At 44.6% G+C, this 26,072-nt stretch overlaps 5 protein-coding genes across 6 annotated transcripts; 1 reads left to right on the top strand and 4 right to left on the bottom strand.

Annotated features, from left to right (window-relative positions):
* Positions 1-120: 120 nt before the first annotated feature.
* On the bottom strand, positions 121-4,332 carry LOC132264430 (zinc finger matrin-type protein CG9776). Of its 2 annotated transcripts, XM_059764643.1 has the most exons (6): positions 3,994-4,332; positions 3,738-3,928; positions 2,391-2,614; positions 2,129-2,321; positions 1,899-2,066; positions 121-1,826 (listed from the first exon to the last, which is right to left on the bottom strand). In XM_059764643.1, the coding sequence occupies exons 1-6, from the start codon at positions 4,211-4,213 to the stop codon at positions 159-161; spliced, it is 2,664 nt and encodes an 887-aa protein (XP_059620626.1). In that variant the 5' UTR covers positions 4,214-4,332; the 3' UTR covers positions 121-158. The 2 variants fall into 2 exon arrangements, with proteins under 2 accessions (XP_059620626.1, XP_059620627.1); XM_059764644.1 differs by lacking the exons at positions 3,738-3,928; positions 3,994-4,332 and adding an exon at positions 2,756-3,361.
* LOC132264466 (U1 small nuclear ribonucleoprotein 70 kDa-like) lies at positions 4,254-5,045 on the bottom strand. Its single transcript, XM_059764686.1, has 3 exons — positions 4,745-5,045; positions 4,369-4,683; positions 4,254-4,294 (listed from the first exon to the last, which is right to left on the bottom strand). Exons 1-3 carry the CDS (start codon positions 4,794-4,796, stop codon positions 4,254-4,256), a joined length of 408 nt encoding a protein of 135 aa, XP_059620669.1. The 5' UTR covers positions 4,797-5,045.
* Positions 5,046-5,277: 232 nt separating this feature from the next.
* Positions 5,278-15,288, top strand: LOC132264457 (F-box/WD repeat-containing protein 1A). The gene is made up of 8 exons (XM_059764677.1): positions 5,278-5,635; positions 9,671-9,893; positions 9,966-10,417; positions 10,485-10,676; positions 11,908-12,170; positions 12,240-12,429; positions 12,493-12,628; positions 13,404-15,288. The coding sequence occupies exons 1-8, from the start codon at positions 5,582-5,584 to the stop codon at positions 13,421-13,423; spliced, it is 1,530 nt and encodes a 509-aa protein (XP_059620660.1). The 5' UTR covers positions 5,278-5,581; the 3' UTR covers positions 13,424-15,288.
* A 108-nt stretch (positions 15,289-15,396) lies between these two features.
* On the bottom strand, positions 15,397-17,908 carry LOC132264458 (protein spartin). Its single transcript, XM_059764678.1, has 3 exons — positions 17,770-17,908; positions 17,477-17,616; positions 15,397-17,359 (listed from the first exon to the last, which is right to left on the bottom strand). The coding sequence occupies exons 2-3, from the start codon at positions 17,594-17,596 to the stop codon at positions 15,965-15,967; spliced, it is 1,515 nt and encodes a 504-aa protein (XP_059620661.1). The 5' UTR covers positions 17,597-17,616; positions 17,770-17,908; the 3' UTR covers positions 15,397-15,964.
* A 120-nt stretch (positions 17,909-18,028) lies between these two features.
* On the bottom strand, positions 18,029-26,013 carry LOC132264456 (poly [ADP-ribose] polymerase tankyrase). The gene is made up of 9 exons (XM_059764676.1): positions 25,383-26,013; positions 25,281-25,317; positions 21,931-22,459; positions 21,618-21,871; positions 21,101-21,420; positions 20,657-21,024; positions 19,425-20,587; positions 18,758-19,365; positions 18,029-18,682 (listed from the first exon to the last, which is right to left on the bottom strand). Exons 1-9 carry the CDS (start codon positions 25,536-25,538, stop codon positions 18,602-18,604), a joined length of 3,516 nt encoding a protein of 1,171 aa, XP_059620659.1. The 5' UTR covers positions 25,539-26,013; the 3' UTR covers positions 18,029-18,601.
* Positions 26,014-26,072: the final 59 nt, after the last annotated feature.

Raw genomic sequence — 26,072 nt, 5'->3', positions numbered from 1 at the left:
GGCATGTCCCAATCGGGTCACCCCGGCAACCCGTCTGGCGTTCTGCGCGGAATGGAAATATGAAAATGCACTGGAAGACCTAGTTTTTTTCCTACAATTATGGGTATTAAGTCCTGCGCATTCGAGTAAGTATTCTTTTTTTATTGAATGACGCCCGCCTACATACACTGCGCGGCCATGTCGTCGGCATCGATGCCCAGGAGCGCCAGATCGTCCAATTCGATATTGTTCGTGGACGACGTCTTGCTCTCATCGATGGTCATCTCCACATGAGGAATGCTGTTGTCTGGCGAATCGCCCGTGTCCATGTCAATCGGCGGCGGCGGCGGCTCAATTCCCTCCTGCTGAATGGCACCCGAAAGTCCCTCGTACACGGCATACGCCGAAGTGCCCGGAAACGCCGTGGCGTACGCCCCGTACATGCCGATGGCCGGCTGATTCGCCTCCTCAGCTGTGACTTCAGGCACAGAACTCTCCACCGCCACACTGTCCATGTCCACAATCTCACGATTTGCGTCCGCCGCGGGTTTCGGCGCCACTTTCTTATTCTCATCCGGGAAAATCAAGTCCAGCGCATCCTGGAAATCCTTCGGCAGCGGTCCCTTGCGCGGACGCGGCGCATCACTTATGGGCTTAGGCACCTGATCGGCCTCCGCCTCGTCAATTCCCGGCGGCAGAACCTCCTCACTCTTCTCCATCTGCTGACGCATCGGCGGCATCGGCGCAGCCCCAATCAGAGCCATAAACTGCGTCGGATCCGGCATCAGCTCGTCATCCATCGTGGAGCCACTCTGAGACATGCCCAGATTCGCCTGAGCGGGTGTCTTCTTGGTCTCTGGCACACTCAGAGCCGCAGCATCTTCGGCCTCAATCTCCTTCAGCTTGGCGGCATCCTCAGCCGCCACTTGCTTCTTGAACACCGGCATTCGACCGATGAAGGGCAGTTTGCCCTTCGTCACTGGCTTCTTCTTCGGTGGCGACTTCTTGCGCTCGCCATTCCCCTCCGACTTCCCCTTGGACTTCTTCTCCACACTTCGCTTTGGCTCCGGCGGATAATTCACCACCGGCTTCTCAATCACACGCCGCCCACGCGAGCCCGAGCGCCTGCCGCGATTGTATCCTCTGTAGTAAGGACTCCTGGATCGCGATCGGCTGCGTGAATACCTTCCGCGTGACCTCGAGCGACGCCTCGTCCGTCGATCTGGACTCTTCGAGCGACGCCTCTCGTCATTCACCTCCGTTTCTGACCTCTTCTTCAGCTTCCCCTTCAAATCGTCCAGCAATTTGCGCTCCGAGTCACTTATCACCGGTCCCGGTGTCCACTGTGAGATGATCAGCTCATCGCGCTTCTTCGCCTCAGTGGAAATCGACGGCGCCGGCGGCGCGAAGGGCGTCTGTGATGATATCTGTGCCGGCTGCACCATTGTCCACTTCCCAACAGCATTGTCATCATCGGGAATTGCCATTGCCGGCTTGTTCATGTTCCTCATCGACACACGAATGGAATTCGCCGTCACACCATCCAGACTCGCATCCATCAGAGACAACTTTGAGTCCGTTTCCGTGTCCGAAGAAGTCGAGCTCGATGATGACGATGTCGATTGACGACGACGCTTCTTGCGACTCTTCTTCTTCTTGTCCTTCTTCCCATCGCTCTTCTTCTTCTTCTTCCCCATCCTCTCCGCATCATCGTCCGGCTGCAGAGCAATCACGTGCATCAGCGGCGATGCCTTTCCCGACGTCACCTTCTCCCGATATGCATTATACGCCTTCTGACGATCCGCCATCCAATCCATGTCAAAGTGAGGATTCTGCTCGGCATAAGCCTGACGAGAGAGAGAGAGAAAGGAAGCGCATCAGGACACCATGAACAGGGAGGATTTAGGGTTGAAACTCACAGTGTAGTTGTCAGAGTGCATCTTGGATTTCAAGTGCGTGGAGGCGCAGTGAAGATCTCCCATCCAGATTGCACAGAGTTTGCAATACCACGCAGTGGAGGCGGAAAAGAACTGCAAACCACGAATTGGAGTCCTCTTCGTTGGGGCATTTGGATAGCTTGGGAATTCCTGCAATTATACTTTGTGAAAACTTCAATTCATCACACGGAAATGTGTCTTTTTCCACTCACATCCGCTTGTTGCATATCGTGCCACGGTGAATCCTGGTTCTTTGCTATCGCCATGTGTTCCTTGCTGTGCAGATGATTCAGATAATCCTTCGCCGTCTTCGGGAAGACATTGCACATGACGCACCAGTGCATCTCAGGATCGTAGAACACGTAGTTCACCTTCTTCTCCGGATCAACGAGCTTATCTCGAGAGCTGTGAAGGAAGACAGAGATTGAATTCCATTTTTTTCTCCTTGCAAATGGAAAAGAAACACAAACTTACACATTTGTCTCTGGAATCTTCTCTTTCCTATTCTTCTTCATACTCTGTATCAACTTGCTCTTGAGCTTCTCCGGCTCACTCTCATCGGAATCGTTGTCCCGTGCTGAAGGAGCTTTTGATGAAATACTCAATGATGGCGGCGATGGCGTTTTCTCCACACCAATAATTCCCGTCAGCATATCGATCACATTCTCAATCGTGCTTAGCTTATTCTGAATCTGGGACTATCAATATTTATGGTTTTTTTTTATCATTGGCGTGTCGATGACCGTCGAAGAGAGAGAAGAAAGAGAGAGAGAGAGAAAGAGATAAAATCAGTAGAGATCAAACAATAATTCATTTGGTGTATTGCAATGAATAGTAACTTATTGGCTCTCCTTTTTTCGGCAATGACAAACCATTTTGCCATTTCAACACTTTTCTCTCTTTCACCAAGAGAAGAAGAAGAAGAAGAAGAAGAAGAAGACGATTCTTGATGTTCTCTTTTCTACCACGTGCGTGACATGGTGTAATTTTCTACACTCACGCACACACGAGAACATTGGACAGAAAGAATCGGATGATCAGCAGCTTCGAGAAGACCATCTGTGATGATGCGCGTCTGGCCAGGAGAAGGGATTTACAGACAAAACTGCACACAATTCAGACGTGAGTGTCCATCGGCAGAAGAAATCCTTACAATCTATTGCCTTAACATCTAAGAACAATTTCACCGGCAACGCTCATGTGTCTTCAGCCGACACACACGCACAGAGATTCCATTCGGATTTACCATCAAAAACCCCCCTCAAATCGGAGATCATTTGTGCGCGCTTCCGCTGAAGTCACATGCTCAATTGCCGCATAAAGTTTTTCTCATACAAATTGTCCTTAACAACTAAGAATCTCGCCATCTGTGCGCACACCAGCGATGGAGGGTCTCAATCCCACAATCTCATCTTCTACACCTTCTTTCTTTCCACGCCATTTCTCATCATCCAACCGCCAAGAGACCATTCAATGTCGCGACATAGCGAAACACTGGGATTTCTTTTAATTTGCAACTATTGTAAGAAAAGTCTTTAAATGACCAGTGATGCTGTGAAAAAGTTGAGAATTGATTCACACTTTGTCGTGAATAATAAAAAAGGTTATTTTGTCAAGAAAAAGAAAAGATTCAGTGATAAGATATTGCATTCTTATGGAATTTCTTTTTGGCAAAAAGGCATCAAACATTTTTCAGCTCATTTTCTTTCGATTTCATTAAAAAATTCACTAAAAACACGACAAAATATCGACCATTCTCTGTAAATGTTTGATACCTTTTGCAAGGACAGAGCTTGAATAAGCCACATTTTGTGTATTTACCTGAAGACGATCATTTTCCTTGAGGAAATTCCTCGATGTTGGACTGTGAGGCTGATTGACGGCCGCCAATTTGCTTCTTTGCTCTCTCAGAATCTTCAATTCACGCGTGAGTGCATTTGCACGTCGCTGATAGTCTTCACGCTGTTTCTTCAGCGTCGCACGTTGATTCTTCATCTCCTGCACAACAGCAGCTGAAAGACAAGACAAGACAATTAGAGAATTCACACACGGAATAAACAATCTTCGCCAAACTCACCTTCGCGCTTGGATTTGTCCTCCTCAGACTCCGGCGCGGGCATTTGGGGCGCCATTGTCGGACGGGACATGGGCGGCGGCACGCCCCAGGGATTGTTGCCGAAGCTGTCGCCCGGCGTGCCGGGCTGCATCAGCACGGGCGGCGGCGGCGGATACGGCGGCACGTACGGCTGCGGCGGCGCTTGTCCGGGAAAATCATATCCGCCGAACTGCTGAGGCATCGCCTGGCCGTACTGCACTGGCGCCGTGTAGCTGTAGCCGTCAGTGTAGAGCGGCTGAGGGATGTAAGGCGGCGGCGGAGCCTGGTTGATGTTGGGCGGCGGCGGCGTGGTGGGTCGCCGAAGGGGAGAGCGTCTCCCCTTGGGGCTCCAATCACGCCTGTTCCGCCCACGAGAGTGGCTCCTGTCGCGCCTGCCGCGAGAGCGGCTCCGATTCCTCTCTCTCGAGCGATCCCGGCCGACTCGCCGTCTCTCCGGACTGCGTCGACTTGATCTGCGCCGGTAGTCGTAGGAGTCCTGGCGCCGACGATAGCGGTCAGGACTGTAGCTCCTGCTCCTCCTGTGCTCTCGACTGGGACTCCGGCTGCGCGCCCTGCCGCCCTCGGTGGGCGGCGGATTTGGCGGCGACGGCGGCTTTCTGTCAAAGTGCCTGCTCGGAGACGCAGGAGAGGCTCCGTTTCTATGCCATTGCTCTGCAAATCACCCAAAACATTAGCTAATACCACGGCACAAACTGCATATGAAATACTCTACCTTCGCGCTGCTTGAGATCGTCTGGCCAAATGTTTTTCTCTTCATCGCCCATCTTCGATGGCGGAGTGAAGTTTGCAAGCGGATTGAAAGCAGCAAAAAATCTCCAAGAACCCTTCAACTCCTTCTCCTATTTGTCCAGAACGTTGAAGCTTGTCGTGCTGTGCGTCTATAAAAGCTGGTATTGTAGTGGGATTCCTCTCACTTACCTAGTGAACTTGCTTTTCAATAAACAGAGCAAACTGTCTGACTTCCTCAGACGCCATTTACACAATCATCTGTATAACAGAAGTGACATCTCTGTGCCAGGTGGCGCTGCATGCAGTGTTTTGGTTTGCAAAATACCTGAAAAATAGGTTTTGATCCCAATTGTGACACAGATAGCAACTGGATTCTGAGAAATGTTCTTAATTGACGCAAGATAAATCTGGAGATAATCACATTTATCAAATTCGCTTCTCGCATTCAGCTGTACCGGGTGAATCGGGAAATGAGTGGCGCTGGCGGCGTATAACACTTCGGCTGACGTTCAGGTGGGCTGACGTAGCGCAGTGGAGGTTGAGTAGTCGCGCAGCGCACGCAGAGCAGGATTTCGCAAATCATGTCGTTTTGTGCTGGAAAAAGGCTGGTGGAAGCGTGAAAAAGTGCTGAAAGTCAGCCGGAAGGGGTGCCCAACGGTCAGTGTGGGTGCTGGTGAGTGCGTGGACGTGGAGAAAGTGGTGAAAATTGTGCAAGAAGACACCGCGGAGACATTTCTTGGGCAGAGCGCTGCCCTCAGTGGCGGAGGTGAAAAAGAGACGTTGAAATCCATTCCCTCTGCTCACCAGTGTGACACGAGAGATGATGAAAATGGAGACGGACAAAATAATGGACGATTCGAACAGCAATTCACAGGTAATGGTGAAGCCAGGGGCTGTGAAAGTGGAGGGTGTGCAAGAGGTGGCACTTCAGCTGTGGCACTCTCGCATACGCCATTTTTGTTCGACTACTCTTGTCCTCTCTCGCTCTGTTTTTTCCTCCTCAGCCTTTTCCCAACTCTCTCGCGCTCTTGTCCGCCTGCAATTTGTGGGGCGCCTCTCTTCTATCCACAAAAATCCATGAGCGAAATTGCCACGGAAACGGGGCCAAAGTGGCCGATGGGCGATTGCAGTTGGCGCAATTCGTGCATCACATTTTAATTGGGACACCCGTGATTTCGGAGTGTGGGTGACCCTCGATATTTGGCACAGCATCGTCTCACCCCCTCGGCGCCCCCGTTGTCCGCCCAGCCGAGGCTCCGGGCGATGGCATCTGGGGCGAGTCGGCCAGAGAGCGACCCATTGACGCTCTCGCTGGCCCGAAGGTGTCGAGCGTCGCTTCTTTGTTGCTCCGACACACAATGAAAAAAAACGCCACCGCAATCAATCGAACATTGGGCAAGAGATTCTCGCGCCTCTCGATGAGTCTCTTGGCAGTGAGATCGACAACTTCTCTCTGTCCAGACCGATGATCCGTTAATTTACTCAGAATCCGCAGCAGGTTTTCGACGGTTTTCTATCAACAGTTCTTTGATCTCCACACACGTGAAACTGTCTCTGCAATTCCAGCTTTCTTATTCTCCGGTAAATCACGTGAGATTCCAACTCGCTGTCCTTCGAGATATTCCTATTGGACGTAATTTTTACTATCAATTGTGTTGCTGTCGATGAGATTCATCGTCAACTTGTCTCTCTGTGTCTTCATGCGAAGGCCGAGGAAGAATGAGAACAATATTTGTGGCACCTTTCCGGACATTAAGCAGAGGGAATTGTGGGAAGTGTGAAGAAATGTTCAATTTGCTGAAATTATTCTGTGCTTTACTGTGGCAAATAATTCGCCATAGTGAAGAAAAACTCTTAATGCATAATTCAGGGTTTTTAATTTTTTTTCTTCTCAATTTTCTCGCAAAGTCAAATTATTTTTTAATTGTACACAAAGCGCTCACAAGACCTGCAAGGTGCAACAAACCGCATGGCGCACAGCAGCGTTGACTCAATGCTATTTACCCCTCTATTATTTCACTTCATTTTAATGGTCTTGCTGGGCTCGCAAAGATACACACACACACACAATGAGAATGATGAAGGTGAGGTAAATAAGCTTCTTCAAGGGAAATAATAACATATAAATAAAATGGAAAAGAGCGAAAGAGTTTTTTTATTTTATAAATAAATTCATTTACGTTTTGTTTGAGAGATGTTGTGAAAGAGTTTGCAATCATTGAGGGTTTTTAGAGTTGATGTTAATGCCCACAAATGGGTGGATTATGTGAATGAATTTTCTTCATTTCTTCTCTCTCTCTCTCTGTGTTTATTCCTCTGCAACAAGATTGAGTTGCCCTTTGGGTGCGAAGTGAGAGAGGGATGAGAGGGAAAGTCAGAGGTCAGCTACTGACTTGTGGTGACCAAAACACGAGTGTTTAGTTGCAATTCGCCAAGATCGATTTGCAGACTGCGCCAATGTGTTATAAATTACCACCACAGAGACGATGTTAATCTGTAAAGTGAAAGAGTAATGAAAACAGTCTTATTTACTTGAGATTTGCCACTGATTTCTTGCTGAGGATTTGAAATGGAGAGCAAAAGATGAAGAAGAGGAAGTAATCTTCCGGTGATTAGCATAGCTTGAAAGTGGATCACACAGAGAGTTTGATGAATTTGTGTGTAGAATTGATTGGCAATAAGTAATAATTGATGAAAAAGAGGGGGGAAATAATGGAAATTGCATGGCGACAGAAGAGCTTTAAGTCCACAAAACTGACCGGATATGAAGGCACAAAGTAATGCTGCAATTTTAACACTGCTGTTTACGTCTCATTGGCGATATTTTACACAACTCAACATCATAAGTTTTTATTTATCAGCCTTTCGTAAGAGAGAAGCGCACTTAAATGCTGTTGGTAAAGGTTCACAACCTTGTAATAGATTTTTGTTGAAATAACTAAATGAATTTTGTGCATGAAGTGATCTTGCAATAACTCGGTAAAATAGCAATTCTATTGTTCAGATTTGTGCATGAAGATTTCAAGATGTTATTTTGACGGAGCGATTATAAATCACATCAATGGAGCAAGAAAAGGGGCAGAAAATGACAGTTAAATGTGTGTAATTTGGGTGATTCTATAAAGTCATAAATATCATTAAACTGTGATGGACAATTATTTTCATATCAAAGCCTCTAATTAGGGTTAAAGTCTCCTAAATACATTGTGTTGAATTACATTTTGATGTGTTGTTCGCTTTCTATATTAACTGTACGTGTGCCAAAAAATTCACTTGCGCATTTTAATGATGAACACAGAGAGAATTTGGATTCCTCTTTTTTTTTACTCTCTCATGATAAAATACGTGAAATATTTTGGTGAAAAATCATTTTTGTCACTACAACCACTTTAATGCGAAGCTAACACATGTTAATTCTTCATGGACTGTCGCTTTACAGTTCATTGAAGTCGCGCATTAGTCATGCACATGCCAGAGACATGATGATGTCTGACTTCTACATTGCGCGATAATGGAAGAAAGACGCGCAAAGAGGAGCTTTTCTTTCTATTACAAATCTCCGTGGACGTGGATTTGCTCAAGGGACACAAAATAGTAATGAATATCATGATAAAATATGTGACGCGATGCATCGAAATTGAGTTGAATGTGTTGGTCAAAATGCAATTCTTATCTGAGAGGATTAAATTGTGTAATTTAATTCTGCTACAGAGATTTTGAGAGCAATAATATTAATGTGTGTTTGTGTGAATCTTGAGTGACAAAGTCAATATATAGAGGAGATCGGGGCAGTTTGGTATGAAAATTGACGAAGCATAGAAAATTCCAAGGGTTTTCCATTTCACTGCATTTTGTACAAAACTGCCCCACTTTGGGGCACATTTTCCCTGCAATTTTGAGTCATTTTTAAAGTGTAATCCTGAGAAAATAACAAAGGAAAGTCTTTCAATGACTGAAGAACATTATTTCATGTGTGTGCTGTGAAAACACAGCATTTTGCTCATACCATCTCGGCTCGGTCCCGTCAGATTCCCTTCAGAATTTTGGTCTGCAGATCAACTTTTGGCGCCTTCACACAATCCGATTTTCTCCACAATTATGGCTCATTATGGACGAAATCAATTAATTTTTGAGTTTTTTTCCCCACTAAAATTCATTTCCTTGACGATTTTCTCGATTTTCCATATGAAATTTGTCTATTTTGACCATTTTGACAGCAAGCGCATTGTCAGACACGTCAAACTCAAATTCAGCGCGGGTTGCCCAACGTGAAAACTGCAGGCACACACTCGACATAGAAATGTCGTGAACAGGAAGAAAAATACACGATTCGCGTGGGGAAGAAAGAGACGTTCGTGAACAAATTACAAATGACAAATGCTGTGTTTTCACCATAAGAAAACTTACGGGTTTTCTTTGGTTTCTGTAGCAAAGACACATTAGCAGGGACACTTTGAGGGGAGAAAACTCATTTTCTTCAATTCTTGTAAGAAAAGCATGAAAATACGTAAATCAAGTTCAATTTTCTATGCTAATGTAGTCTGAAAAGACCTTTGATTGTGTGGTTGTTTTATTCCTCGGCATTTCAAGTGTTGAATTTATCCTTGTCTCATTCTGCCCCTCTCTCCCCTATTCTGTAAGAACAGTGAATAGAAATTCGACTTAATATTATCATGAAAATGACATTCTTAACTTTTTCCCTGTCATTCGACTAGAAGACTTAAATTGTGTCTTTTTCTTTGTGCAAGCACAGAAGAAAGAAAGAGAGAAAGAGAGGAAAAGAGTAGATATTGAGAGGTGGTGTGAAGAAGAGTGTGTAGAATTTGGCGGAAGACAGAGAGAGAGAGAAAGAGAGAAAGAAAGGAGGCTAATTGTCTTTTGCTATTTACTTTTCTTTCTTTTTTTTCAGTACACTTCGATGATTCTGTATGATCCGGCGAGGAAAAAAGAACCATCACCGACATTTCAGAGTGAACGAGAAACCTGCCTAACGTACTTCTTGAAATGGAACGAAGCAGATCAAGTGGATTTCGTCGAACAACTGCTGTCCCGAATGTGTCACTATCAGCATGGGCATATCAATGCATTTCTCAAGCCGATGCTCCAGAGGGACTTCATTTCTTTGTTGCCAAGTGAGTTTATTCAAGATTCGCCAAATGGTTGAAGAGTGAAATTAATAATCACATTAAATAATGATTTTGCAGAAAAGGGACTGGATCACATTGCGGAGAACATCTTATCGTACTTGGATGCGGATTCGCTGAAGGCGGCCGAGTTGGTGTGCAAAGAGTGGCTGCGTGTCATCTCTGAGGGAATGCTGTGGAAGAAGCTGATTGAGCGCAAGGTGCGAACGGATTCACTGTGGCGCGGTTTGGCCGAGAGACGCGGATGGATTCAATATCTGTTCAAGCCCAGGCCGGGCACAACGCATCGGCAGCACTCATTCTACAGGGCGCTGTTTCCCAAGATCATGAATGACATCGAGAGCATAGAGAGCAATTGGCGCTCTGGACGGCACATGCTGAGGCGCATCAACTGTCGCTCGGAGAACTCCAAGGGCGTCTACTGCCTGCAGTATGACGACAACAAAATAGTGTCTGGCTTGAGGGACAATACGATTAAGATATGGGACAGAAGTGATCTGAAATGTGTAAAGGTGCGTTTCGATGATGACTTTTTTCCACACAAAATGCTAATGTCGCTCCATTTTGCTCTATTTATAGACTCTAACAGGCCATACAGGATCTGTGCTATGCCTTCAGTACGATGATAAAGTCATTATAAGTGGATCAAGTGATTCTACCGTCCGTGTGTGGGATGTCAATTCCGGTGAAATGGTCAATACGCTCATTCATCACTGCGAAGCTGTCTTACATTTGCGATTCAACAATGGCATGATGGTCACATGCTCCAAGGTAAGTCAACAAGTTGATGAAGGGAGAGTGAATTGCATTGCACATCTCATCACAGAAAGGCTTTTTGAGCACACATTTTGCCACATCACGCATCTCACGCCATGCGTAAGCAACAAATAAATAAATAAATGGATAAAATATTAGGAATTCATTCATCTCGCGAGCGCGAGAGTTCTTTCACTGACGCGTGACTCTGTGACTATTATTAAATCATGAAAAAATTGTGTGGAGACTGCAATACAATTTGCCATTTAGCTTTAATTGAATTCTTGACCTTTATTGCGCTTTGATCGATAAATAGCGCAATTGTGTTCTTTTTTTTGTGCTGTGGTTATTAAAATCACACTATTTTCACTCAATTCTTGTGATCTTTATAGAATTCAGTAATCATTGAAGCAAAAAAGTGACATTTTAGTATAATTTAAGACTTTTTTTTATTGCTTTTGCAGTAAAATTTACTTCAAATTCTGTTTGAAAATCAACGAGTTAATCGAAAACTATGAAAAGTCAATTAATCATAGTTTTTCTCTTTATGTATTTTTGAAAAGCCTTTTTATTTGTTCTTCCTGTACGAAAATTTTGAAAAAAATTATCATGTTTTACAAAAGAAAAGTCGACTACTCTTTGTTTATGCCAAATTGCAGTCAAATGTATAAAATGTCTTTACAGAAAATTATCTTAAATTTTCAGAATGATCCTAAAATGTTTTTTAGACCTTGAATGAATATTTCTCATATATTTTAAATTCTTTTCACTTGAAACTTTAAAGAAAAGTTCAAATAAAGTATGAAAAGTTGATTTTTTAGAACTTTTTTTGGATAAAATCGACTTTGGAATATAATATTTTCAGTTTTTCTATTTATTTTGACTTATTTTAGTCAGAAATTTTAAGAAATACCAATAAAATCAACTGAAATAATTAATACTGAGCAATATTTGTACTCTAACGAACGATTTAAAGGACGTTTTGAGGGTTTTGAAGTAAATTTGGCAAATTTTGCTACTGTATTTGTGTTAAATTTTGAACTCGCTGTGCTGAAAAATTGCGATTTTGGCTTTTTAGAGTTTTCAATTCACTTGTCAAAATATTAGCACAAATTGTGCTTGATAAATCACTTTTTTGGGCGAGAAATTCGATAGTTTGCGGTGTAAATTTGACAACATTATATGCCAGAAAGCGAAAGCTGGATATTTGATTCCATGGTAAATTGAGTGTTTTTCTGTCTTGCAGGATCGATCAATAGCGGTTTGGGATATGACATCACCGGGCGAAATCACTCTTCGTCGTGTTCTGGTTGGACATCGCGCCGCCGTGAATGTGGTGGACTTCGATGAGAAGTACATCGTGTCGGCGTCTGGCGATCGTACGATCAAAGTGTGGAACACGTCGACGTGTGAATTCGTGCGCACGCTGAATGGTCACAAGAGGGGCATTGCGTGTCTGCAGTATCGTGATAGATTGGTGGTCAGCGGCAGTTCGGACAATTCTATAAGGTGAGCGAATGTGAAAGGGCGAAAAGAGTGCGTGATTTGTAATCCTGGTGTTGCTTTCTCTATGGTTAGATTGTGGGATATTGAGTGCGGAGCTTGTCTGCGCGTCCTGGAGGGACACGAAGAGTTGGTGCGCTGCATTCGATTTGATTCGAAGCGGATTGTGAGTGGAGCTTACGATGGCAAGATAAAAGTGTGGGATTTGGTGGCGGCCTTAGATCCACGTGCTCAGACAAGTTCATTGTGCTTGAAGACACTCGTGGTATGTTTTTTCCTCTTCAAATTCATGTTTATCTCCAATTTATGATCCTCCGATGCTTTGCAGGAACACACTGGTCGCGTCTTTCGACTGCAATTTGATGAATTCCAAATAGTGAGTAGTTCTCATGATGACACCATTCTCATATGGGATTTCCTCAACTACACACCGCCGGAAAGCACTTCCAATAGGAGTCCATCACGTGAGTTTAGCCTTTTTTTGTGAACACTGAGAGATAAATCGCGCTTAAATTGAGTTGATTTCGACGTTAGAAACCGATTAAGGAAGATTTTCGTCTTGATTTTAAGCAGAGAAGGCTGAAAATGGACTAATTATTAAAATAACCTCTTCTTAATATGTTTTCACACCGAAATCGACTTGATTTTTGGTCGTTGCAACATTACAGATTTCGTATTTCAGTTGATAAGGCGTTGCAAGACAAATTTGGGAGTTTATTTAATACGAATTTCAGCTGCCAAAACATCTGGAATGGAATGAAATAAAATATAGCTTTTTATGTACTTGAAAATGCTTTGGAAAACCAATTAGTTTGCTTTTGAAAAGGGTTGAAGGATATTTGGAAATACATAAACTCAATCTTGTGCATTGAAAAGTGCACAAATTACTCGAAAAATCCTATCAAATTGTTCTAATTAACCTAAAAAGATCAATATTGTTTATTTTCTCGGTTTTCACGTTAATTTTGTGCCTTTTCTTGTCTTCACAAGACATTAGTAGATGATATAAATCGTAAATCTTGCAACATCTTATGTGAAATCATATTCTTGACAGTTTATTTAAAATGTTATGAAAGTAAAGTTGCAACGACGCTTGACGATAATTTCTCGACCTCTTTTGGGGATTAATTACAAGAATATTCATTTCTTGGTTCGAGAATGTCTTCTTTGTCTCTCTGAGTGTGGAAAGAGTGTGTAATTATGAACTGTTTGCTGACATTCTGACTCTTCTCTCCGCAGCATCTCTCATGGAGCATTAGCGTTAATCAGCGTTGACATCTGGGAATGATCTCTTACATCCATTTTACTCCTCTGTCGTCTCTCTCGCACTCTGGAAAAGGAGACACACGAATTAGCGCGCGATGGACAAAAAGAAGAAGAAGAGGAGGAAAAGCAAAAATATTCGATGTGCACCGACGAAATTGAGAATTGTAATTGATGAATAAGAGTGTGAGAAATCATTTCACCTCAGAGCGCTCTACTAATTTTAACAATACAATAGTCGCTTTTACGATAGCGTTCGTTTTAGTATAAGTTCTTTCTCTCTCTCTCTCTCTCTATCTTCTAAATTATGGGATAAAAGAGTGGATTGTCGATGAAGCAGGAAATTTGTGAAAATTCGTAATCAATAGGAGAGCTTCTTTTATTTCTTTAGGGTAGAAATCTTAGAGAAACGAAAGTTTAATAGTTTACTTTTAATTCTAAATCCCAATTTTTCTAGTGATCTTTGTTTTTATATATTATCTTTTCCAACCACACAATGCTTTTATATACTCTTAAAAAAGAAAACAGAAAAGTTTGATGTTAAGACGCATGAAAGATTGTCGTCGGAATGCAAAAGAAAATTATAATAAATCTTTTTTCCCAGTAGATTTTTACACATTTAGCAAACGAACTTTGAAGAACGACTAAATAATCCATTAAGTTTCCCAATTTTGTACAGTTTATGGATGCAAATGATAGTGATTTTGGAGGATAAAGAAAACACATTTCTGGGTTGTCTCATCTTTAGGTAATTTTCTATAAATATATATTTATATAATAATTGCATTATCTCATTAAGTGAAGCCCTGTAATAAATTCCGATGAGAGTTTCTTTTACAGTAATTGTGTGAGTCTCTTTTTTTCCACGAAAATTCACATTAGAAGTTTAAGTCCTTGTTTGCTTTCCTGATAATGATTTTTTTCCCTCTTTTGTACATCATTTATTTTTCCGTCTCTTTCTGTTTTTCTCTTCTGTTGACGCAAAAAGTTGTATAAATTAGTGCCAAGCAGAGTGAAAAAAAAAAGAAGTAAATCGCGCACTGATGAAGATTATTTCAAAACACACACACGCAGGAAAATTGAGAGAAGAAAAGAAAATAAATGGTCGTTTTTTTCTTGGTAGATGTTTTCGCGACAAATTTGAGAAAGCGCGAAATAATGTAAATCTTAAGAAAAAAAAGTAGAGAACTTGATTCCAAAAGCAGATTTGCCAGATATTTCAATCATAACTAAAAAAAATGTAATAGAAGTAAAACATTAAATACTTGTTAGAATGAAAGAGTTTTTTGTGGAGAAAAATGTTCAAAAAAAAGAGAAAAAGCTGTCAATGTTTCATCACGAAGATTAATTGAATTCCGTAAAAAGAGAAAAAAAATTGTGAAAACTTCCCTCTCAAGCGTTATTTATAAATAAGAAGGCATTTCAGGAGATTTGCAAGCAGCAGAAACAGGAATTTAGCAACACACAAACACACACACACTTAGTGTTTTAGGGCGTTTTTAGAGTGAGAAAAAGGCGTATGAAATTTGGAAAACAATTATACACAAATTGATAATTGGAAGGAAGATTCTTAGGCGTCATCCAATGTTGAAACTATATTGATAAGGAAGACAAGGAGAATCATTGAATATGTACAGAAAAAAAGGTTCATGTAGGTAGTTCATTATATATAAAAGATGGAAAAAAACTGAGTAAAAATTAATTGATTTCTTCGTGTGACATTCAATTTGAGATAAAACAAAAAGAAGCTATTTGATTATCTTGGAAAATGGAACACAACATTTATTTATAACATTTTGAAAGGAGATAAAATGTAAAATTGTTCGGCATTTATTTAGGTGAGCGAAAAGTGCACGAAAAAGAAGAAGAAAACATACTTTTGAGAAGAACATGAAAAGAATTTTAGGGACTTTTATTCGCACCCAGTGTAATTCTGTTACAAAATAAACGATTATTTTAAATATATACATCACAAAACACACATAAGAAGAATTATAGCGAAATTTGTGTTACCTTTTGTCAGCCAAAACCGTTAATTATCGACGATGGAATCGGAAACTACCAAAAATCTACTATTCAACGTGATTTTTTAAAGGAAAATTATGACAAACTTCCTAAAATGTTCTTAGATTTTGAATGAATATAATATTTGGCATATTTTTTAATTTTTCCGCTTGAAAACTTTGAAAAAAAAATTATGTAAAGTATGAAAAGTTGATAAAATCTACGCGAAAACTCATGAAAAGTCGATTTTGGAAAGTAATATTCTCCATTGAATGAATTTAACAAATTTCGAAATGATTTTAATGGCGATTTTGACTTTCCATACTTTTCAATTCATCCGTCAATGTGGAATTTTGCCAATTTAATGGATCAAGGAAGGAACTTTTCAATGAAAAACGAAATTTTTTCTGTCTCTAAAGTTTCCAGAATGGCTGCAAAAATATATTTCCTCTTGAAACTTTCCACAAACACCTTCTTAAACAGCCTTTTAACATAAGCTTCCCTGTGAGATTTCCGATGCTGAGATTCAGACGTTAATCCACTCGCGATGGACCGCTCTGGGGCTGGAAGTCCTCGACCAGCGCCTTGCCGGCACTCTTGGCCGTCTTCTTGGCCAATCCTTTGGGCGTCATCAGCTTCACATTCTGGCTCAGCGCGAACATATTTCCCGCCGTCTCGAAGGTGCTGGAAGCGAGATTGGCGGCGCTCGGGCCGTACTTGTGCTCAATCACTTTGACGGAGTTGCTGCTGAGACTCCGTCCGAGGATCGAGGCGGACTCCTCGAGGCCCAGATAGACCGTGCTGAACGCCTCCACGGCGCCCGCGGCCACCGTGAGGGCGTCGGAGACCTTCTCCGTGGCGTCGGCCTGGCTCATGCCCAGGCTGTGCGACAGCAGGCGCGAGCCCTGCTCCTGCAGACGCGGCGCAATGAAGCGCCCCAGCGCCATCGTGGCGGAGCCCAGCTTCTGCGCCATGAAGCCCGTGACGGAGGCCGCCGTGCCGGTGACAGTCTTGGCCACTTCCACGCTCGTGCGGACGCCCGTGGACACTGGCGGGGCGCTGAGGGGCGCCTTGGCCATGCGCGAGATGAGATACGGTGTGGTGTAGGTGATGAGCTCGCCCGTCTTCTGGGAGCCGCGAATGAGGCCTTGGGAGATGTAGAAAGCGCCTTTGGTCATCTTCTCCGTCATCGCCAGCGATCGTGGCGCGCGCTTGCTCGGCTCATCTTCCGGCTGTCTGTAGACACACTTGAGGATCTCATCGAGAATCTCCAGCAACACCTCATCCGGTGGTCCTTCAACTTCAATTCCCACTGTGGCGTCTGCACTTGGCGGCGCCCCCAAGTCCGGAAGGATTATAGCACCAAAGCGTGTCCGGAAGCACGGAGAAACGCCAGGAAGGAGAGGATAAGTGAGGAGAATGTCTGTGTGGTGTGGATTGTCGGCGATCTCCTGTCCATTCATCACAGTGGCAAGAACAGGCGCCGCAGTCTTCATGACCTGCAGGCAGAATGTGCCGTGATTGGAGCTCGCCTCCGGCGTGACTTTCGTGTACTTCCAGATCTCCAGCACAGTGTTGTCCATCGTGAGTGTCACTGTGCCATCTTGCTTGATGGTGTAGAACTTGACATTTTCACAGCAGAACACCAGCTCGCGGATCATCTCTGTGTCCTCGGGAGAACTCTTCAGCTCCTTCAGAGTCCTCACGAGCTCAGAATACACCGTCGGGTGTCCCTCCTTCAGCCTCTTCTCATCGAAATACCTCACGAGCGAGTCTATGCGCTTCTCAACTGCCGGTTTTGCCTGTCTCACATTCCTAATCATCTTCATGGCATCCTTCCAGGTGTTGTCAGCCGGTTCAGGGCAACAGACGATGATACTCAACACGGCATTTATAGCCTCAAGTCCGATTCTGTACTTCTCCAGTGCCTGAAACAAGGCATTTTGTCTCTTAAAATCCCTCTCTGTAATTACCTGATGAGTTCTGAGAAAAAGGGTTTCTCCTTTCGCTTTTAACTCAATTAGAAAAGCAATTTTCCCACTCACCACCTCGAGATTCTCCTTAACATCCTCATTGCAGGCATCCTGGACGATGTTGTAGGCCTCATCGTGCTTCTTCTTGATTTCCACATAAGTGGCATTCCAATTTTCACACATTTTCCACATCGGCAATTCATAAAGTTTCCCTGCCAACAATTAAGCCGCACATTCAAGGATTAGTCACTTTGTGTGTGTGTGCAATTCTTCAGGGGATTTCGCAAAAAATCACCCGATTTACTAACAAGAAATACAACAAGTATGGCGAAGTGTTTAGCAATCAATTCTATGCAAAAACTCACCCCAAATGTGGAGAAGTGTCGTTGAACAGGTAGAAAGTGAGATTCTTCAGGATAAGAGTGAGTATTTGCGGAGAAAACAGAGTATATCATTTCATGGTCACCACAAAACTGTCGCCATGCCGAAATGTCACGAGAATTGCAGCAAAAACGCAGTGCGCGGCGAATTCGGGCGAAATTCATAGACAAATTCAAATCGACTCGCGATGAATTTGATTGAATTTCCCCGCCGCCAGAGCGAAGGAGAAAAAATGAGAAAATCCTCTTTTTACGGCCATTCTTTTAATGCAGAACTCGGCAATGACGTGTAATCGGTGAATTGCAATCCTACATTCATGGGGAAGTACAGCTAAATTACAGACAAAGTAAAATCTTAGAGTAACCGAAACACGCACGCTCGCGTGTCCCGGAATCACGTCCAATCACTGCGGGCGGGAGCGTCTGGGCAAGATGTCAGGCGTCACAACTGATACGTGATGTTGAGGTTCTTGTCGCGCGACTTGGCCACGTAGAAGCCGTTGCCCTCGGGCGCGGCCAGGCGATAGCGATGCGGCCTCGCCAGGCGCGTTTGCGTGTGCGGCGCGTCGCCGAAGCAGCGCACGGCGGCGCAGATGAACGAGCACCAGCGCTTCGGGGACACATTGTTGTTCTCCCGATTGTCCATCGCGTCCGTGGAGATGAGCTGCGTGTCGCACACGTGCGCGTGACCCTTCGTGTACGGCTCAATTGACACGGCCGGCGTGACGACGAGAAAGTGGTTGAGCTTGTTGCGACACAGATTAATCGTCGTGGTTCTCCTGTCCGCCGCCGCCGCTTGCACTGGCTTCACTGTCCATCAACTCGTCGCCTCCTCCGTGCCACTCGACGTGTCCTCCGGCTTCACAATCTGATATGTCACCAAGTACTCCGGATAAGCCTGAAGAGAGAGAGAGAGCAGAGAAGGACGGATTGTGAGCAGAGAATGCTTAAGAACAACTCTTCAGTGACTCACCTGCTCTCCGCGATAAACCACGTACTCGGGAAAGTGCAGACCACCAGCGGACGGCCTTCCGATGACTGAGTGATGACCAGGAGGCGCGTGAGCCATCTTCATGGCGCTGAATTGCAGAAAAGATTTACCCAGCGCCACGCGACACAGCAGCAATTGTCTGGAGCACAAGTAGCAGGATTTGTCCTTGTGCGTCGGGCATCCAATCCCACCGCCGATGCCATAGACGTACTGATTGCTCTTCGAGCTGTGCTCGGCGAAGTAAATGCCCGCGCCGAACATGCCGCCAATGTACGCGTGACGCTCATCGAAGCCCTTCTGCACGATGGCATTAATGAAGGGACTGCCGTGGAAGAGCATCCTTTCGCACGCCTGATGGGAGTTCTCCTCGCCAATCTCCTGCCGCCGATGAGCATAGCGCTCCCACAGCTTTCTGTTCTGCACCTTCTGGATCCTGATGATGTTGTAGCGATTGAAGTATCCGCCGGACTGACCATTATCACGATGCTCACGAATTGTGGCCTGCATCTCCTCCTCCACAGCCAAGAACTCCTTGTCGTCCGGCAGGAGATCCACCAGGAGTGTGAAGGGACTCGGCGTGAGTCCCAATCCTGCAAAGAAAACGTGCGCGTGAGCAGAATTCAACAAACAACTGACAAATTCTTCTCACCTGTCGTCGCTCTCAACTTGGCAATCCCTCTGATGATCTTGTGGCGGAATCCATACGCAGACACGCCAATCTGCTTAAGATCCTCATGACCCATCTCCACGAGTATCTCCAGCGTGATTTGCTCCCTCTCGAACAAATCCACCAGATGATCGAGCTGCAGACCCGACAGGAATCCCGCCACTGTGTTGATCGACTCCTGCACAGACTGCTCAGGAACATCCAGATCGGGATCAGCGTTGTTCTCCGCTCCCTGTGGCGGACTCAGTGATCCCCTGCTCGCCATCTGTGGCACGGGAATCGACAGTGTCATCGACGCGCCAGTGGGCAGAGTCACAGTCTCCGTGATGGGCGAAATCATTGTGGCCTGATTGCTGGCGACATTTGTCATGGGCGCGACGGCAGAAACGCTGGATTGCGATGGTTGAGTGGCAATTGAGGCCGTCATGGCGTCCTGCAGCAGACACTTCACATCCTCCGCCGTGGCCAATTCAATGGGCGTCTGTCCCTCCTGATTCTTCACATAGGAATCCGCCCCGTGAGCCAGCAACAGTGCACAGAGTTGCGTGCGCCCCTTCTGCGCCGCCTCGTGCAATGGCGTGAAGCCCCACTTGTCCGTGGCATTGACTTTGGTGTTGTGCTTTATCAGCAGAGCCGCAATGTCCATGTGCCCGAAGCTGGAAGCATTGTGCAGTGGAATCAATCCACCCTTGTCCTGAGCATTCACATCAGCCCCATTTTCCAACAGATACTCCGCCACCTCGAAATTATTGTATCCCGCCGCCAAATGCAGCGGCGATGAATTTCTCCCTTGAGAGTCACGACAATTGATATTCTCCGGCGTGACGAGACGCTGAAGACGCGCCAAATTGCCCTTCTTCGCCGCATCCAGGAGTGCCGCATTGCCACGCAACAGATCAGCCACATCCTGATCACCCTCACGCACGAGATCCAACGGAGTGGCTCCGTCACGATTGCGCTTATTGGGATCAGCACCGTGCTTCAGCAGTAGCTTCACAATCTCATACTTCCCCTTCGCCGCGGCCTCGTGAAGTGGCGTGAATTTCCACAAATCCGCCACATTCACATTGGCGCCGTGCTTCAGCAGCAGCTCAGTCACTTCGATGTGCCCATAAGAGCAACTATTATGCAATGGCACCAAACCACTGGAGAAGAAGCGCACAAAGAGCATTAAAGAGAGGAATTCTTCATTGAAATCAACAAAACTTTCTCACCCTTTGTCAGATGCATGAACCTCTGCGCCGTGCTTGAGGAGGAATTCAACAACAGGAACTCGATTGAAGCCACTCGCAAAGTGGAGTGGACTGGAGTTCCTCCCATCCAGATCACGGCAATTCACCATCTCCGGATGGGAGATTATAATTCGACGAACAGTCATGAGATCACCGGTCTTGGCCGCTTCCAGCAATTCAATCTCCAAATCCGTGGACGGCGGATCACGCAGGATGTTGGCCATGCACTCAGGCGCCAGCTGGGCAGCAGTAAATCCCTGTAGTGACACTATCGTTGCATCCACTGAGTATGTGAAGAGTATCCGGCACGCTTGAATATTTCCCTGCTTGGCACACAAATGCAGCGCAGTCTGGAAGAGAGCAACAATCAACAAATGCTTGAATTATGAAGAGATGAAGCCACCAAAGAGAGCAATCAACCATTACCTGACCCAATCCATCCAGAGCATTCACTTTGGCACCATATTTCAGAAGGCAATCCATCACATCGTAGTGCGACAATTCCGTGGCCACGTGCAGAGGCGTGAGATACTCTGTGTTGCGCTCATTCAAGAGGGCACCTTTCTTGATGAGCAACTCAATGACCTGCTTCCGCTTCGGCGACACCGACCGCACAGCGGCATGGAGAGGCGTCTCGCCCAAATATGGATGTGCAAAATTCACAGTGTCGGAATTGAGGTTCTTCTTTATGCGCAAAATATCCGATTGGCGACAAGCGTCGAGCAAACAATGCCCCTTGTATTCATCTGCAAGAAATACAGAAATACAGAGTGAAAATAGCCAATTAATTCAACATTTTCTGCTGGTCATTTGCAATGAAAGTTCTCCCATATTTTCACCGCAAAACTCTCTGTGTATACAGTTACAATTGCCTCTTCGCGGTAAGATAAGGAAAAAAACCACCCACAAGTGAGCCAAAAATACAGACAATAAATGGACTCACAGGCAATTTTGTTTTGCAATTCCCTCGTTGGCGCTGAATCAATCGCCGACTTGCTGTGACAATTGTGGAGCGTCGGATCGGCTCCTTCGCTCAGCAGCAGACTGCACACTTCCACGCGACTCTTGGACGCGGCCTCGTGGAGTGGCGTGAAAGCCCACAGGTCATTTGCATTCACGTGCGCGCCGTGCTTCAGCAGCAACTCCGTCACCTCGAAGTGGCCATAAGAGCTGGAATTGTGCAACGGCACGAGAGCACTGGAAGGAGAGACAATTTGTCAGCCAATATCTCACGATGGCTTATCACATTTGCCCACCCTTTATCTTTCGCATGGACATCCGCTCCATTCTGCAGCAGAATCTTCACAATGCGGATCCTGTTGTAGCCGCTCGCCAGATGCAGCGGCGTCGACTTGCGTCCGTCACTCGCGTGGCAGTTGACGTTGAGCGGCGTGAGCAGGGCGAGGAGAGTCTCCTCATTGCCCGATCGCGCCGCCTCCAGCAGCTCATCCTTGCGATGCTCACCCGTCAGCACGGGCCGCGTGACGGCGTCCGCCAAGTCCAGCGGAGTCTTGTTCTCTGAATTCCTTATGTTCGGATCCGCGCCGTGCTGCAGCAGCGCAATGCACACGTCCACCTTCCCCTTGCACGCCGCCTCGTGCAGCGGCGTGTAGTTCCAGTTGTCCTTGATGTTGGGATTCGCTCCGGCCTCCAGCAGCACCCGCACGACGTCCACATGCCCGAAGCTGCAGCAATTGTGCAGCGGATGAAGTCCTCCCTCGTCGCGCGCCTGAATCGACCCGCCATTGGCCAGCAAATACTCCACAATCTCCCGACGACCGTATCCTAAACACACGGAAAGGAATCCCCTTTAAATCTTCCATTAAATTCATAACATTGATCAATTGCAATTATTTTCTGCAACTTTCAGTTGATTTCAGTGGTCAGTTATTGAAATATTAACTAAAATGATTGAAAAACTCATGATAATAAGTGCAAAAAGAAGGTTTTTTAGAGTCTTCTTTGTGCTTTTTTGCTCAATCGTTCCTAATTATGAGATTTTTCTGCTAATAATGAATATTTCATGTAATTTCAATAATTCTATTCAGAATTTAGAATTATTCGCTAAGATTTGCTTTCATATTTCATATTTTTTACCACACAAAATTATGCCCAACAAATAAAAATGGCTTTTAAAATGAATTTTAATTAAATATAATTAATGAAATATCGATTTTCAATACCAGCAGAACGAAAATGATGGCGAAAACTATCAAAAATCGACTTTTGAAATTTCTACCCACGAATTTTTCAAGATAAATTTGATTTCTTGCATTTCTAATATTTTCAAACGACGTCGAAGACATCCAAATCTATCTAAAATTACATTGCATTTTGATAATCTTCGAGAAAACCATCGAATGAGAGCAATTCTGACACAGAAAACGCAAAAATGCAGGTAAAACACGAGACGCTGATGTTACATAATTTCTCACTTTCTCGCTTTAGTAATTGTTTTGTACTCCATATCATAATTTTTGTGCCTCTCTTCTTCTCTCCTCGTCTTCTTGCAGCAACACACAAAACACACCACAATCAATAAATGCATGTGAAGCTCCGATATTATTGATGTTGTTAAATTATGCAATATAATCAGCGATTACACATCAATTACACTCCATCGCTTTGTGGTTCAACACAACAAAACAAAAACAACAACCAAACAAAACCACCCCAACAAAAAAAACAAACAAAAAAAAACAACAAAAACACAAAAAAAAAAACACAAAAAACAAACAACCAAAACCCACATTTGCAGGCGCGCAGCAAATTTGCTCTGGGGAAAATTATCACATTCATTACAATGTAATGGAAAAATAGAAGACAGTAAAACAGTCTTAAAAGTCATTTTTTTGCCCCCTTTCAGCTTCTGAATTTTGTGTCTCTTGAGACACAACACAAAATTTAGGTCTGCACATGAAATTTCAACAGCTGCAGGAATTTCACTCAGTGTAAATAATTTCAATTTATGTCTGTTTACATTCCACTCTTTTTTCTCTCTCATTCCTTCAAGAAAAAAAAAACACTGGGATTCCCTATATTCCAGTCATGTAATCGTGCGAGAAATTTGCTGCCAGCAAATCAAACTTATGGGTGTGAATCGCACACGAAATTGGATTCCCTAAAATCAAATCATCAATGATCATCGCATGCATAATGAATTAATCACACACAAACACACCGTCGGATGTCAATGGCCTGACAATAAGAAATGCAGCGAGTGAAGGAAAATTAGCCAAAAATCTCTTCCTCCTCCACATATCATAAATCTTCCGCAGATTATATTGTACAGTTTTTCTTTTTCATATAATGCTGTAACCGTGCGTCAATTGGCGGGGCTCTGAAGAAAGAGGGAAATCGCCTTTATTCAACACTTTCGCTACAATATTATTAGGCTGCAGAAGTGCTTCACTCTCTGCTTGTGAGTCAATTTTTCGTATCACAATTTCTACCTTCTTCTTCTCCTATCTTTAATTGCAAATTCGCCATGTGATGCAATATTTCACACACGCTGAGAAAAAAAACGCGATTTTTGTGAAAAAATTCCTCTAAATTCAATCGCGCGCGCTCAGTGAATTTCTCACTCTCTCACGCCCATTCTCGCTGGGCGCGCACAAAGGAAAAGACACTCCGGACCGACACACATTGACCATGAGCTCAATGTTATGGATTTTATAGATGGCGAAAGACAATTAGAGGCAGGGAATAATGCCCAGGTAAGTTGTGTTAATAGTTTTGACTCAACAGAAGACGATTAATTAAAAAAACAACAACCAGACATCAAAGCCCAGCATTGAAACATTCACAGATATTGCAATTGTGGCAAACTTTATGTAAGAATCTTCTCAAAACCGCTGCAATTTAACACTAATCAGAGCCCAAAACTACCCTATTTTTCCCTCTCAATCAATTACTTCAAATTGCATCAGAACTTCAGTCATAAGTGAGCAGCTTTGCCGCAATTATTTCTCTCTTTTTTCTTCTTTTCTGTGTGTGTAAAAACACCTCATAATAATTCGTTCTGCAAGACAAAAGATTGAACATCTCTCCCAATTTAGCCATCTTTGGCCTTCTTGCACAATTTTACTACTATTTTTACGGGCTCTAATTAGTCCTCGAATCATTAATTTCACATATTTCCAAATTCTCAATCGTCTCAATGACACAAAGCGCCGTGAGATTGCGATAAGAGAGAATTTTTCAAATTTTTCAAGAGCGAAACTCTTCCAGGGAAATCGCAACACGGCGGAAACGTTGATTTAGAGAGCTGAGAAATTAGCATTTGCCCGGGAAAGCCATGCTTTTGCTTTCCAAGTGTTGCAGGTTTAATTTTCAGTTACTTGCAGTGAATTAATTTGCTGCGTTTTAATAAATTGACCCAAATTTGAGTCACGTTCGCTGAATAATCAACTTGTTGGTCAACTCTTGTCGCACTTCCCATACTGATACTCTCGACATTCTGGCCAGGGGGATTTAGATACGAGCTGCTGTGGTGTTTGAGGGAGTTTCGGGCAGTCGTTCTTCTCTTATCAACCTTGTTAATTATGCGGAACGCGAAGCCGAAGGCATAATTGCGCCCACAGTTATTGATTTTGAACACACTCACCAGCTGCAAAGTGGAGTGGTGTGGACTTCCGGCCAGCCTGGAAGAAGGGAAAACGTCGGGAGTTACTCAGGGAGTCTGGACAGTGGAATGGGGCGCTCTCACCGTGTCCCGAGCATTGACTGTCTGGGGCGTGATGAGCTTCTTCACCGTGACAATGTCGCCCGTCTTGCAGGCCTCAAAGAGCTCCCGGAGCGGATCGTTGGCCAATGTGGCTGCGTCCAGGTTCACGGACAAGACGGATCTGATGCGATTGGACATGTTGGGTGCGATTTAGTCCGGGATGAATCACACTTTTGCACACGACAATATCCGCCCTTCTGGAGCCCCCGTGCGCCCGACCTTGTGCCACTAATTCCACACACTTATCACAGAACACTGCAGTCCCTCGCTGTTCTCACCCACTCACTGCACTCTCTACGCCGTGCACCATGGCTCACGGGCTGGGAAAATGTTGTGAAATTCCTCGTCGAGCCATTTTTCTTCCACCTTTAAAATACGAGGCGCACTTTGACAATAATCGCGACTTGTGACACTGCGACACTTCCCCTCTACCGCGAGGAAAAAGCCACCTCAGCGCTCTGGTGGGACTGCACGATCGCGGGAATCACATCAGACGAACTAGCACATTCTTCGCATATCGCACAACTGCTGGTCAAATACATTTCTTCGCGAAAAAGTATTTATATTTTAGAGAAACACAACATCTCAGCCAGCCCCATCTATGCTAGACGACTGTACTACGCCGCCAGCGCCGCGTGCGGCACATCGCGACAAACTGTGCTAAAGTGGGGA

The sequence above is a fragment of the Phlebotomus argentipes genome, unplaced genomic scaffold (genome assembly GCF_947086385.1).
Source record: "Phlebotomus argentipes unplaced genomic scaffold, Phlebotomus argentipes genome assembly contig_35, whole genome shotgun sequence".
Lineage (NCBI taxonomy): Eukaryota > Metazoa > Arthropoda > Insecta > Diptera > Psychodidae > Phlebotomus > Phlebotomus argentipes.
Note: the sequence above shows the minus strand (reverse complement) of the source record. Positions and strands in the feature narration are given on the sequence as shown.